Source organism: Podarcis liolepis (genome assembly GCF_965112155.1).
Source record: "Podarcis liolepis genome assembly, chromosome: 4".
NCBI lineage: Eukaryota > Metazoa > Chordata > Lepidosauria > Squamata > Lacertidae > Podarcis > Podarcis liolepis.
Genome location: NC_139558.1, coordinates 17,242,734 through 17,258,209, shown reverse-complemented (window position 1 = coordinate 17,258,209; position 15,476 = coordinate 17,242,734). Strand labels below are relative to the sequence as shown.

Genomic DNA, 15,476 nt, shown 5'->3' with positions numbered 1-15,476 from the left:
TGAGAAATATTGATAGGGGCGTCTCTTATTTTCATCAGAGAAATGTGGCAGGGTATGGAATAGGATGTTCTTATTTCCATCAGATCAATGTTGTAGTGTATGCAATCTGCCCTGGGGTTTGGATTGCAGCCATAGTCTAGATCAGGGGTCAGCAAACTTTTTCAACAGGGGGCCAGTCCACTGTCCCTCAGACCTTGTGGGGGCCCGGACTATATTTTTTTTAAAAAATGTATGAATGAATTCCTATGCCCCACAAATCGTGTTCTCCTTAAAAATGAGAGCACGTGTTGCGGTTGGGGAAACTTAAGCCACCTTGTAGTTGTTAGGCAGAATTGGAAACCAAGACCATAAAGGGTTAATCTGGGTTACTGGGGAGTTTTGGGTGTTGCAAATTTTGGAGGAGGGGGCCGAGGGTATAAATACAGGACGCCCAACGCTGGAGCGTCCTCTCGGCTTCTGCAACGGATCTCCCGCCCACCCTCCCTTTAATGAAGGGGGGGTTTCTGTTGGTTCGATTGACCTTGCTATGCCTGTCATGGGGTCGTCCACCTTGGTGCGGGGGCCTGGTAGGAATTTACCATATGGCGGATTGGCTGGTGCCATTTGGGTTTCGCCTACTGCGTAGCAAATAGTCACAACTTGTAAGGTTGGCGGTTAGGCATTGGTTAAAATTGGTGGATGGAGGGGTAAGTGCCTACCCCTCCAATGGTGGTGCAGAAAGGGAATTCCGTTAAAGGAATCCAGGGGCTTATCCTTTCGTCCTTGTCCCCGGAGTCGGACTTGGGCCGGGTAAGCCCCACAGGAACATGAGGGTGAGAAGTGAGGGACTGATACCCAGCTTCATATTTTCTCACCCAATACTTGTTTCCCATACTGGCTTTCGCTGGAATCCGGAAGTCAGCTGTCCCTGGGCATGGACAGATAGTCATAACCAATGCCTAAGCAACCACTCACATATTTTGTATTGAATAAAGTTGTGGCCAAAATTATGCCAAAAACCTTAAACAAAAATGATGCGTGAAGTGTGACTTTATTGGTGGGGGGGTGGCTTTGTGGGACTCAACACGCAAATAACCCAGAGATGCATTTTAAATAAAAGCACACCTTCTACTCATGTAAAAAGACCAGGCAGGCCCCACAAATAACCCAGAGGTACATTTTAAATAAAAGTACACATTCTACTCATGTAAAAACACACTTATTCCCGGACCGTCCGTGGGCCGGATTTAGAAGGCGATTGGGCCACATCCAGCCCCCGGGCCTTAGTTTGCCTATCCATGGTCTAGATGCAGCCTATAATATTTTTTCTTCACATTCACATTCATTGTTATTATATATATATATATTTTAAAAAAGTCCTGTGGAAAAATGATTTTATTTGGTGCAAAATGTGGAGAAAACTTCACCTGCTTTTTCAGCACTATATGGAATACTGGGAAGGACATGCTATTCCCCCATGTGCATGTAAATGAAGGCTAAAAGATGCTTAATTTTGACAGCAGGTAGCAATTAGCACTTCCTGTGATGCATGCTTAAAAGGGTAACATATATTTTTCTGCAAAGAAAACCCAAACAAGCCCAGACAATTCAGCTCTAGCAGAAGACATTAATCTAATATCTGGATATTGACTTCCAATCATTTAAATTTAAATGTGTGTGATTGAGCCGTGCAGTAAAACCAGCTCTCCGATACCAGCTGGCATCCTGATGGCTTTTCTTAAGCAAGCAATGGAATCGATTTAAATGTGTAATTGACAGTGGCTCTAACTAGCTGCCGCGGAGGACTCCAGTCAGACTGCTGCTGGTAGGGTTTCATCAGGTCCAATTCAAATGCCGCACAGCAGATGACTTGTGGATTAGACCAAGGGAGCAGTCGAATGTCCAAGAAGGTGGCATAAAGCAAAACTTAAGCTGACATAAATTTACACCAGAGCCATACTCTGTTGCCACTGGGGAAACAAGTCTTTTAAATTGTTGACAACCATCTGTCTTGAGAGACAATGGAGTGTGCCTCCAGAGGTGAAGTCAAACCACTGGAGAACCACAGTGCCTGCTGGGGCTTCAGTGTAACTGCTGCCTCTCACACTGTTTTTTGCAGTGTTATTTCTGTTGGTTTCTGTTTCCCTCACTGAGCAGCTGCTGGTAGTCACAGGACTATGTTTTCATTCCACAGTCCAGATACTGTTGGATTCCCATGGGCAAGGGAGATGGGATGTGACGTTTACTGGTTTCCTGTTTCCTTTGTACTGTCGTTTCTTTGTTGAAGTTGCTCTCTGCTTCTCACAGAGACAAGATGTATATTTGTATGCTCTCAGCATAGCTTAGAAATAAAGTGTAGCAATGTAGCCATACCTGCCTCATCCCTTCGTTGTGGACTCTGGGTTATACTCTGCTGGGCTCAAGCCAAGATGAGCTCGGAGGACTGGAGCTGAATTTAACTAACAATTCTCCCCCTTTTATTTATTTCTTTTTGACAAAGTAATAATCCTAAATAAATAAGAATAAAAATGTGCACCCCACCCCTGAGACCATTCCATTGTAACTATCCAGCCTCCCAAAATTTCAACACCTCTTGTGATGGTTTGCCCCTTCCCATTCAAACAGTAAAAATTCTACAAACACCTTCCATATCTCCTTGAAATCATTTCTCCTGCGTATTCCCCGCCTTATCTTAATGACACATGTTAATTTATCATTAATAGCTATATCCCACACTTCTTTATACCATTTTCCCATTTTATATTCTGCTTGCCCCTTCCACTTCCTAGGTATCATAATTCATGCAGCTGTCAATAAATGTGTGAGCAAGTCCTTCATAGCCTGTGAACCTTTCACCCCATCATAAATTGATAATAATGCTACCTCTGGACTTTTGGTCACCTTTAACCCAGTGATTTATGTTATCTCCTTAAACACCCTTTGCCAGAAAAATTGTACATACTTACACCCCCACCACATGTGAACATAATTCCTGGCTTCCTGTCATCCCCTCCAACATAACACCGAATATTCCTTTTTTATTTGACTGCTATTCAATACAATCTCCAGACTAATTTACAGTATAATAATTTTATTTCATGCTTATAGACAGCATCAGACTTACGTATCAGCTAAACAAGCTTAGGGCCCCACGCCACTGGGGACCCCCAAATTTTTTTAAAGGAAAAAGCAAACTGGATGTACATTTCCAAAATATAAGATAAAAAGCAAATAAAATAAAACCTACAGTGGCAAATGGCTTTAGACCAACAGTGGCAAATGGCTTTAGATGTCTATTAGGTCCATAAATTATCATATAGCATATATTCAACGCAAAAAACAGCAACAATTTGTTGTTGACAAAGGACAGCTGGACATATAAAGGGCCCCATTACCTTCAGTAGCTTAGGGCCTCATCAAACCTAAATCCGGCCCTGCTTATAGACAACATTTTCAAAGTACGATTCTCCTATATTTTCTCCCAGCTTTGACTATCTCTCTATCATCTCTCTCTCTCTCTCTACCTATCTCTATCATCTATCTATTTTTTTTTTCTTTTTTCTTCTTCTTTTTGCAGTGTTAGCAGCACTGAAGTGACCTCTCTTGGAGTGCAAGCCTTTGTTAGGATTCTTCCTCCGTGTTTGCAGTCATGAGATTGTTTTATATCACATGACGGTGTATGTTTTCATTCCACAGATTGGGAAGGGATGGAGACAGGATGTTTTGGTATTACTGTGTTCCGTGAAGTGGGACTATTGTCCTTTGTTCTTTCTCTTTGCTGTCTGATGAGAAAGAGGAAGAAGCTAAGTCAGAATGCTCCGAGTGTATTATATGTAAATAAAGTAGATTAGCCAAAATGCTGTGCTACTGAGTTCTATTACTCAAACTGAGAATACTCTGTGGATCCCTAAGCGTGCTGATGCTTTTTAGTATCAGTTGCTGTGATGTTTGGGCTGAATAAAGCTTTTGAAGCTCCCAAACGATCGACCAGGAGGGAGAGAACTTGCCAGTCGAGCATGTGTCTCTACTAGGATCCTACACGAGAGTAGGACAATCCTTGGCAGTGTCTATGGAGGTTTGTGGCTGCCCAGAATACAAGACCCTCCTCTCAGTCTTGCTGATGTGGACCGAAAGAAAGCAGAGCAATACATCTGGCATTAGCTTAGCTGCAGGAGCTGCTGGAAACTGGAAAACAAAACACCATCTAACCGTCTTAGGGACTGCATTCCAGATTGGTGGGGAGGGGGTTACTTGGTAGCCTTTTCTTCTCCTGAAGATGCTGTTTGAGTTAACAACCCTTTTCGCCAACTTAATTTGCATTGTCAAGTCATGTGACTGAGCTGAATGAGCTTAGGATCCAGTCTAAGTCCGCCCACCCCACTGGTCCCACTCTCATCATCCCTCCCCCCCGAAATACATAACTAAAGAGCTGGAACTTTGCATAAAGGAAGACTACTCAAGATCATTTTATCAATCAATCAATCAATCAATCAATCAACCTTTATTACGGTCCAGAGACCCAACAAATTGTCGCAAAGCAATACACAATTCATACAGCCTACCTCCAGGTTAAACAAGCATTTCGTTCAGAAAATAAGGATCATTGGTTCTTGCAACCATCTATAAAAACTTGGCCACTGCTAATTTTCTAGCATTTGCCCGGTCTTCCACTAGGAACCTGACATAGTGAGCCTCTGATTTTACCGGGAAAGGTACCAGCAAGGGTAATATCAGTTCAGCCCTAGCTTGCTCATATTTTGCACAGTGCAACAAAATATGTTTTATGGAATCGATGTCTTGAGCACACGAGCAAAGTCTGTCCTGGTAGGGAACTCCTCTCAACCTGCCATCCAACACTGCAGAAGGAAAGACGTTTAGTCCGGTTTTGGTGAAAAGCCTTCGATAGAGGAAGAATAATAAGAAGAAGAGTTTGGATTTGATATCCCGCCTTTCACTCCCTTTAAGGAGTCTCAAAGCGGCTAACATTCTCCTTTCCCTTCCTCCCCCACAACAAACACTCTGTGAGGTGAGTGGGGCTGAGAGACTTCAAAGAAGTGTGACTGGCCCAAGGTCACCCAGCAGCTGCCTGTGGAGGAGCGGAGACGCGAACCCGGTTCCCCAGATTACAAGACTACCGCTCTTAACCACTACACCACACTGGCTCTCGATAATTTGGTACTGTCAGGTTTTTAATGTAAGATGTTAACTTAAAGACATGCCTATATTGTACTCCTACTGCCAGTGGACTACAGGCTGCGTGTGATCGAGATCGCAAGTCACTGTGTGCATTATCCCATAATCTTTGCTTTAACGTCTTTAAAATAAGGAGAACCACAGCAAGGATATAATAACATGTGTTTTGTTTACCATAGGATTATTTTTTTTATATGTTGTCTATTTAACTTACAGTATAGTGGGAAAAGCTGCACGACAATTAATGAGGTATTTGGCTTAGCCATTTAATGAATGCTAACAAAAGACTGCACAAGAACAACAAAATTCATATATATATGAATATATATATATATATATATATATATATATATATATATATATATACACACATTATTCACCTGATTAATACACTGGCTCTGAGGAATAAATATTACAAAAGAAAGCCTCTGCTTCCTTTTTCCGAGCCTGAAGAAATGAAGAAGTCTAACAGTAATAAACAAAAAAGCCCCCCCCCATGCAACATGACATTTACAAGTTGGATGATTATCACACATTGACAGGATGATGCCACTTATCAAACACTGACAGTTACTATGCAATTTGGGGTGCATTTGGATTAAAGCGACCACTTTGCTGGCATTCTAAAACCTTATTTTTCCCACGGAAAGTCTTTATACCAAATTAACTAATAATTTCTGAAATGTCTTAGGTGCCCTTTACATGCTACAGCAGCGATGTGGGAGCTGCTATTGACTTGGTTCAACCCACAATGCTGCTGTAACATTTAAAGGCCCTGTATCGGAACCATGAAATGGTTCGCCCGTAATTCAAAAGTGACACACTGCAAAAGCTTTAATAATAGACTCACACTCCTGATAACTCCTGAAAAGGAAGCAGGGTCATCCACCTATGTCAAGTGTACAACTTCCTGTTTCCTCATATCACTGGACCCCAGAAAATATTACTGAAGGGAGAAATATGCCTTTTAACTCAGAAGACTCAGTGTGCATCACATTGTAAATTTTTATGTTTTTGACCAAACTGCGGGAGGCAGTGGAAGACAGGACTGCCTGGTGTGCTCTGCTCCATGGGGTCACGAAGAGTCGGACATGACTAAACGACTAAACAACAACAAAAGATATAAAAGGTAAAGGGACCCCTGACCATTAGGTCCAGTCACGAACGACTCTGGGGTTGCGGCACTCATCTCGCTTTATTGGCCAAGGGAACTGGCGTACAGCTTCCAGGACATGTGGCCAGCATGACTAAGCCGCTTCTGGCGAACCAGAGCAGCACACGGAAATGCCGTTTACCTTCCCGCCGGAGCGGTACCTATTTATCTACTTGCACTTTGATGTGCTTTCGAACTGCCAGGTTGGCAGGGGCTGGGACCTAACAATGGGAGCTCACCCCATCGTGGGGATTCAAACCACTGTCCAGGCTCCCTGGTGTAGACCACAGTGCCACCCGTGTCCCTGCAACAAAAGATATAAATAAACCCATATTGTCACCAGTGTTTTGGAAATATCTTCTGGATTTAGGCCAATCATCAGTTTGTATTTTGAAATATAATTTTAATGGGTGGTGGTGTCAATGGTAAATGGCATCCAGTCACAGAGACAAAAGGCAGGACAAGTGAAGAATGAGAAGGTACTTAAATAAGAGTAATAATTTATTAAAATTGCATACCACCCGTCATCCAAATATCTCAGAAAAATACAAAATGAGAATGCAAAATAAATAAAACAAAAACAAACCAATAACCTGCTCCCTCATTTAAAATGCCATAGAATGTTAATCAGCCATATGCCTGGGAGAAGGGGAATGTTATCGAAAAATATGTAATGAAGGCACAAGGCAGGCTTCCCTGGGGAGCGCATTTCACAAATAGGGAGCCACTGTGGAAAAGGCCAAAAGTACTTCCTGGTGGTTAGTGTGAGGTGGTGCCTAAGAGCTGGGCTCATGTCCACTTTCTAGAGTGGTCCAAGATCAAGAATTTCTGCTGCTAGAGGAACTTATATGTGGAATAATTTAGTGACTAATCATACTGCTCTACCTCCATTTCATGCATATGACTTTTTCTTTTGTTTGGGAACTACAACTTAAACAGGTTTGAAACTGCTCTGCAATATGCTTCATCACTTCAATAAATTAAAATTAGATGCCTGCAAGAAACACACATTAGGAAAAAGGACCTAAAATATTTAATTCAAAAGAAATCCAGGGAAGAATTTATCTCTGTGGGAACAAAGAAAAAATGGAGTTGTTTTGTATATATATCCCAATTTTTGTCCAAAATGGATTCTTTTGGATGAACAAGGTAGATATATTGGGGTGGAAATCAGCATTCATGGAAAAAAGAATTTGGTTATAGGTATAAAGGTAAAGGTAAAGGGACCCCTGACCCCGGTCCAGTTGTGGCCGACTCTGGGGTTGTGGCGCTCATCTCGCTTTATTGGCCGAGGGAGCAGGTGTACAGCTTCTCGGTCATATGGCCAGCATGACTAGGCCGCTTCTGGCGAACCAGAGCAGTGCACAGAAACACAGTTTACCTTCCCGCCGGAGCAGTGTCTATTTATCTACTTGCACTTTGACGTGCTTGGCAGGAGCAGGGACCGAGCAACGGGAGCTCACCCCATCGCGGGGATTCGAACCGCCGACCTTCTGATCAGCAAGTCCTAGGCTCTGTGGTTTAACCTACAGCGCCGCCCACATCCCGGTTATAGGTTTATATGCCCCCAAATGAAAATAAATCAGCTTTTAATAAAGTACTGGTGGACAGACTGAAGGCAGCCCTGTTTAGGGAAGCTTTTAATGTTTTATAGACTATTGTATTTTAAGATTCTGTTGAAAGCCACCCAGAGTGGCTGGGGAAACCCAGCCAGATGGGCGAGGTATAAATATTAATTATTATTATTATTATTATTATTATTATTATTATTATTATTATTAATAATAATAATTATCAAGACCCTGTTTATTTTTATGTACCCAAGCATCAATGTGTGGAAGGAGGGGCTTATCTGGGCAAAGCTTCCTCTTCAAGCCATCTCTGTGGACAGGCATTTAATCCAGTCTAATGAATCCAATGTCCTTGGCATAGTGGTGGAAGCACTGGCGGCACACGTTGAGCCCATACTTGCGAATCAGGCTGTGGTGGTTCGAGCCCTGGCCGAACTTCCTTGGGTGGTTCCAATAGAGTTGCTGGTGATCCATCTTTCTTGGCGTCTCAAGAGGGAAGGGGAGCATCAAACAAGTTTCACTCTGGTTCTGTAGGTGCAGAATTAAAAGTTTGTTAATTCTTATAATGAGATCTTAACTTGCTGATGGGTAGGAACAGAAGGCTATGCTAAGATCATTCCTTCCTACATGCAAACAATGAGAATTCTGTGATGAGAGTGCTCATACAAACATGATTTCTTTCCTCTAATAACGAAGCTCGAGTCCCATTGTAAAGTAAAAGCTTAATCTGATTCTGCATGTTTCAAATAATAGACTTCATGCAGGGACACTTTCATACTGTGAATCATTAATCATTCTGACAAAATGCAGCATCTCTCTATTAGATTTCCTGTTATGGACTTTTAACAGATGTCTAATTAGAAGCTACAAGTGAATGCAGAGCGAACCAATGTTTTGCTGGAGAGACAGAGGAGAAGATTCCAGTTTGTTTGAATAGCATTCAAAGCACTTGAGAAATGACTAGAAAACAGGATCTAGGATCTTGGGTGGGTGGGTGGGGGAAGGAGAATTACTAGGCTTCCTCATCTAATGGAAGTAAGTTGTTTTCTCAGACTTTTAAATTCCATCTGCCAAGTGCCAAATATTACCAGCACTGGCTGCTATTATATGTCCGCTCTCGTGTATATATGTCAAATGTTGATTTTTCACTGCCTCTCTGAGGCCAATACTGTAACTCCAAGGCCTGCCCAAATTCTAGCCCAGCCATCCTAAACACTACATATGGTGGCCTGCAGGGTTCTTACCAGACTCCTTGTTTTTGTAGTTCCAGGAAAAGAAGCAAAAGCAGGACATTAATTGAACCTCTGGTGCAGAGGCAATGTCAGTTCTGAAGAGGTCATGGGATGAAGTGTATTCCGCTGCCCATTCCACTCTTTCCCCTGCCCTTTAAAATAATAATATTATTATTATTTTGTGGACACTGCTACTCTTCTCTTTGTCTCTCCGTCACTATGGCTGGAGAGATTCTGGGACTTGTAGTCCATCAACATCTGTAAGGTTACAGGTTTCCAATCCCCATTTTAATGGATCACAAATGGAACTGCAAAAAACTATTGCAGTATATCCTCAACTCCCAGCAGGACCACTCCATTCGGTCATTCCGCCTTTTCCCATAAGAAACAACCTGGACCCTGCAATCATCTTCTGGGGCCCTTCTTTGTATGCCCCCTTCACAAGAGGCCTGGAGGATAGCAACATGAGAATAGTCTTTTCTGTGGTGGCACCCCGTTTGTGGAATGCTGTCCCTGTGGAGGCTCACCTGGTGCCTTCTTTGCATAACTTTAGGTGTCATGCGAAAACGTTTCTCTATAACCAGGCCTCTTAAGCATTCGGTGGCCTTTTAAATGTGTTGAGGGGGTTAGTTTGTTTTTGTTCTTTTTTTATCATGTATTTTGTATTCACATTTTGTCATTTTATGTTATTAACCACCCCGTGATCTCTGGATAAAGGACAGTATACAAATCCATTACATTGGTACCTCTGGTTATGAACTTAATCCGTTCTGGAAGTCCATTCTTAACCTGAAACCGTTCTTAACCTGAGGTACCACTTTACCTAATGTGGCCTCCCGCTGTTCTCAGCCTGAGGTAAAGTTCTTAACCTGAGGTACTACTTCCGGGTTAGTGGAGTCTGTAACCCAAAGTGTTTGTAACCCGAGGTCCCATTTTAAATAAATAAACACCTCCACCCTGATTTTAATTCCCCCAACTTTTCTAATGGACATTTGACATCCTATAGCAACGGAGCATGGGGATTTTATTTTTTATAGGGAGTCTGCACATTAGCATTAATTTTTTTTTCTTTTGTACTTCTCAAAATTTCTGAATTCGCTGAGCATGCAGATAGCTTCTCAGTAGCATGCCTTGACCACAATCCTGTCAGCACTCATCACCTGAGTTCCCTATTAGAGTCAGTGATTAGTTGTGTTGGCCTGGAAGCTGTCAGAAACCAACTGTCAATTACAGCTAGCACTCAAATCTAACATCATTGAGTGTCAAAAACTAATTGACTAAAGAATATTCAACAGATGTTCCATATAAAGTGGAGAATTGTGATATAAGCAATAACTGGGGCATATACTTTTCAACTCTGGTTATTCCAGACCCTCTAGGTGTCTCTTCTTTCCAGGGATGGTCCTGGATTTACAAAAGCTGTCCTGGTTTCTTATTTGATCCTAGAATGTCCCACGTTTTGGTAGGACGTCCCTATTTTCCTTTGAAAAATGTTGGAGGGTATGGAGTTATGTGACCCCTGAGCCAAGGAGATAAGTAACTATACAACCTTTGGAAGACATTTGAAGGCAGTCCTGTATAGGGAGGTTTAATGTTTTATTATGGTTTTATATATGTGGGAAGCCACCCAGAGTGCCTGGAGCAACCCAATCAGATGGGTGGCATATATATGTTGTTGTTGTTGTTGTTCTTGTTGTTAATGTTGTTGTTGTTAAGGATGTTCCTATTTTCATCAGAGGAATGTTGGAGGATATGTTATTTTGCAATGGTTTCATTCTAGCGGCCTTCAGCATTCTTTGGCCTCATCATCGCTTTGCATTAAACCTTGCTCCTTTCCTTCCAAGGAACTCCAAAGCATGTTGGAGCACAGCTTGGAAACATGTACTATAAAAGTATGACACCATTAATCACTGTGTAGAGGAGGGAATGTTAGCATACTTAAATTCAAGTGCTCAAGAGGAGGTAAAAAGAAAAAGATGTACCTACTGAAGTGTGCTCTTCTAGTCAAGTATACAAGTATAATTCTCTCTGGTCCAACAATCAATGAAATTTATCATGGCTGTGACTGGATTGTAGCATCTTAGGCTCTGGCTGGTAGAGACAGCCTTCCTAGATTGCAACCCAGAGGTCCCACCTTTCAAAATTCTCAGGCAGGTTGGGCTTGCTATCCAGTTGCTAGGGAAGACTTGAGGAACTATCTCTGCAACTTCTTATACAAAATGATGTGATCTCTGCACCTCTTACATTAATATGCAGTTGGAATTTAGCTATCTGCATGAGTTCATGTGTCACACAATGCTGTGTTCAGCTCTCAGTCATTTAAAGGTATCAGAATGTACAATTAAAATTTAAAAGTGCAGATCAATGTGGAAAGTGTAGAAACAAATGTAAATTACCGTAACTCATGGTAAAGTCATGGGACAGAAATACTGATTCTAGCACCTGCCTTTTTATCCATCAAACCCTGCTCTCTGCTTTCCATATCTAGCAGATCTCTAGTTTTAAGGTAAAGGTACCCCTGACCGTTAGGTCCAGTTGCAGATGACTCTGGGGCTGCGGCGCTCATCTCACTCTATAGGCCGAGGGAGCTGGCGTTTGTCTGCAGACAGCTTCCAGGCCATGTTGCCAACATGACTAAGCCACTTTTTTATATAAAAAAAGATTTTTATAAATTTGGAAAATATGTGGTGTTACAAATACTGTGATCCATAAGCTCAGGCCAATATGGTTAATGTTTTCTTTCTCTCTCATTACAGTAGTTCCCGGATACAGTAGATCATGGATCTAATTATATGCAGATCAATCACAGAGGATGGGGCGGTGTCATCTACAAGAATATTTGTCTTGCCAAATGCAAGGTGGTTGTTTTAAAATGATATTCAGAAGTAATACAAAATGTAAGTGAGTGAGAAGATTAAAGATTTTATTCTAAACAGAAAGCAATATATACATAGCAAGCTAGCACTTCAATTTGCCACTTGAAAACCCACAAGAAGCAGTGAAGTGACTCCCCCAGGTAGTTTCAGGTTGCACGGCCATGCAGCTGATCAGTTTTCTCAAAAACTCTGCTTCACCCAAACTATCCGATTTATAGCTAGCTAGCCTGTGTGTCTTGCCCAACCGGCTACGTACAGATCATTCATTACTGGTTAGGTAAAGGGACCCCTGACCATTAGGTCCAGTCGTGGCCGACTGTGGGGTTGCGGTGCTCATCTCGGTTTATTGGCCGAGGGAGCGGGCATACAACTTCCAGGTCATGTGGCCAGCATGACTAAGCCACTTCTTGTGAACCAGAGCAGGTCATGGAAACTCCGTTTACCTTCCCGCTGGAGTGGTACCTATTTATCTACTTGCACTTTGACGTGCTTTCAAACTGCTAGGTGGGCAGGAGCTGGGACTGAACAATGGGAGCTCACCCCATCACAGGGATTCTCTAGTTTTACTGCATAATAAATAGGTAGACATGCAGCAGCTCATCTCTCTCTCTCTCTGAGCTTTGGAGCTTTCAAAGGCCCCTGGATTGTAACCCTAGGCAGAGGTGACGTAGCTGAAAATTTTGGTTTTTCTCTTGGCTGTTTTGAGTAACAGCAGCAAAACACAATCTACCCCTCCGCAGTAAGCTACCTCTCTTTCTAAATATGTAGAATTGTCCCCAAGGCTCTATGCTTAATTCTTGGACATATATTTCACTTGGATGTGTGTGTTCTAGATCATTTTTTCTTGTCAGGGTATCTGTGCTTTTAACAGCTGGGCTTCAGAGGGAAGGAGCCATAGACCAGTGGTAGAGAACATGGTTTCTATGAAGAAGGTCCTGTCTTCAATCCTCAGCATCTCCACCTTGGGCTAGGACAGATACTTATCTGAAACCATGGAGAGTCAATAGCAGTCAGTATAGACAATGGTGAGCTAGATGGGCCTATGGTCTGATGCAATGTGAAGCAGATTAGGTCCTCCCTTAAAGAGGGCACGTGTTATGGTGAGAACTGGCAACCACGCCCTGTGCTGTGGGTGGGTACGATTTGATAGCCACAACACCCAGTTGATAGGTCCCTTGATGCAGGGTTTAATCAGGCCAATGGGATGCAGGCTAAATGGATCAAGGGACCTATATATACCTATGCACATGACCCAGAGCTTCCTCTTTTGGCATGTGCATTCGGAACACCCGCCCACCTCTCCATACTTTTAGGGCTTGTTGCGCTTAACCTTGCTATGCCATCGTAGGTCGTCTGTCGCTGGGACAGGGGCATGGCAGGAATTTCCCCCACTTGGCTGATTGGCTGTTGCTATTTGGGTTTTGTCTGCTGCGTAGCAAATCATCACAACTTGTAAGGTTGCGGATAGGCTCTGGTTCAGGTGATAGGGATGGGAGAACGCTCTTGCCATCCCTATGTGAAGGGTTTTCCACTAAAGGAATCCAGGGACTCGATGGTTTGGTCAACCCTGTGAGGGGGTTGTGCCCGTGCCTGAGTCCAGTGGGACATCTGGGTGGTGGACATAGCCTGTTCCCGGCTTTCCGCCTATCTGGGTGTTCACCCTAGGCTGGTGCCCTGGGTCAGTGCTACCTGCAACGGTGCAGGGAACTAGTCAAACCAGGGCCTATGCAACCACTCACTTGCTGTAATCAATAAAGTTGTGGCCTAAATTCTGCCAAAAACCAAACCAAAATTTGAGTCTTGTCTGAATTTATTTAAGGGGGAGGTTTAAAGGTCTGAACACGCAACTTGCATGGTTCCTAAGAGATGATGGGCAACCCACTCACCCTGAAAAATATCAGTCACCTTGTCAACAATATTTTAAGTTCCCTTGAAATGTCTTCATGTGTTTCACCTAATCAAGAACATTCCAAATTTGCTGTAATGTTTCCTTAGGCTCTAGAAAGCTCTGGGTTGCTGCTGCTGCTGCTGCTGTTGTTATTTTCTTTTTGTGAACCTTGTTTTACGCTGTACACAAGCAGCAGTGACAGTTGCAAGGGTTGCATATGTCCATACAACATGCTGGGTTTGATATGATTAAAGTGGAAGAAACAATGATATGCAAAATCCCTATCTACAAGCTATGGAATAACATCATTTTTCCTAGCCTGCATATAGCAAAGTGAAATTTTATTTAACTGGACTCAGTGCCTTGTCATTTGTGATATATACCCAAATCATTATTATGTCATTTCTGTTCTTTTGATTTCTGAAATAAAATGGTAATAGAGCAATAACTGGCATGTGATTGACTTCTCCTATAAACCTGAAGTAGAAGGAGTACTTGGCTTTATAATGCTTCCAGAAATAGAAGTCCCATTATTAACTCTTTTTAAAACTTTTGTATGTGTCTGTGTAAAATTAAGCACTTTGCCCATTACATTAAACTTCTTCAAAGTTAAGCTTCCAATTCTCTGTCAAATCACATTACTCTAGGTAGCAGGGAGGTGCTACTTAAAAAACAAAACAAAACAAAACAAAACAAAGCCTCTAGAAATAATGGCTGATTAAACTACTTTAGGGGTCCGAAGTAATTTTACTCCCAACTGTCTGCATTCTTATGGGCAACCTCCCATGGTGTGTGTGTGAGAGAGAGATGCAGCAGATGTTACCTTTGTACAATAGGTTACATTCCATCCATGCAAAAATGTCTGACTTTATACACATAGTCCTGCCTCAATCTCAGCAAGAAAGAGGCTTTAACATAGTTCAAGGATACAATGCATCAAAGATAAAGTACAGTGGTACCTCGGGTTACATATGCTTCAGGTTACATATGCTTCAGGTTACAGACTCCGCTAACCCAGAAATAATACCTCGGGTTAAGAACTTTGCTTCAGGATGAGAATAGAAATTGCGCGGCAGCGGCGCGGCAGCAGCAGGAGGCCCCATTAGCTAAAGTGGTGCTTCAGATTAAGAACAGTTTCAGGTTAAGAACGGACCTGCGGAACGAATTAAGTACATAACCAGAGGTACCACTGTACTCGAGGAGGCACAGTGAAAGGTCATTGAGGTACATAGCTTGCAGACATGGCTATTGTCCATTAACCTATAATATACCATAACAGTGTCAGTTTGCATTTCTTGGTGCAGAAAGTATTGATCTGATGTGTAGAGATCTTTCCTATTCTGCTTAATTCAAGAGGCTTCTGGAAGCTTCTGGAAGGTTCTCTGTGTGAAAGAAACAAGCAGGGGGTTGGTGATGTTTGGGTTATTCCTTCAGAGAAGCTGAATACAGCTGGCTTAAAGTGGTTCTGTTATCTCTTTCTGTCAAGGTCATGCTGACGGTAACTGTAGGGCCCGAAGGAGCCTGGGTTTCACTTTCTCTTTCTATCTCTTTTCCTTAGGGTTAAGGTTTAGGCTTATTATAAGT

At 42.5% G+C, this 15,476-nt stretch overlaps 1 protein-coding gene across 1 annotated transcript; it reads right to left on the bottom strand.

Moving 5' to 3' along the window:
- Nucleotides 1-8,220: 8,220 nt before the first annotated feature.
- LOC310705760 (small ribosomal subunit protein uS14-like) lies at nucleotides 8,221-8,370 on the bottom strand (the record flags this gene model as incomplete). Its single annotated transcript, XM_083500585.1, has 1 exon — nucleotides 8,221-8,370. One exon carries the CDS (start codon nucleotides 8,368-8,370, stop codon nucleotides 8,221-8,223), a length of 150 nt encoding a protein of 49 aa, XP_083356711.1.
- Nucleotides 8,371-15,476: the final 7,106 nt, after the last annotated feature.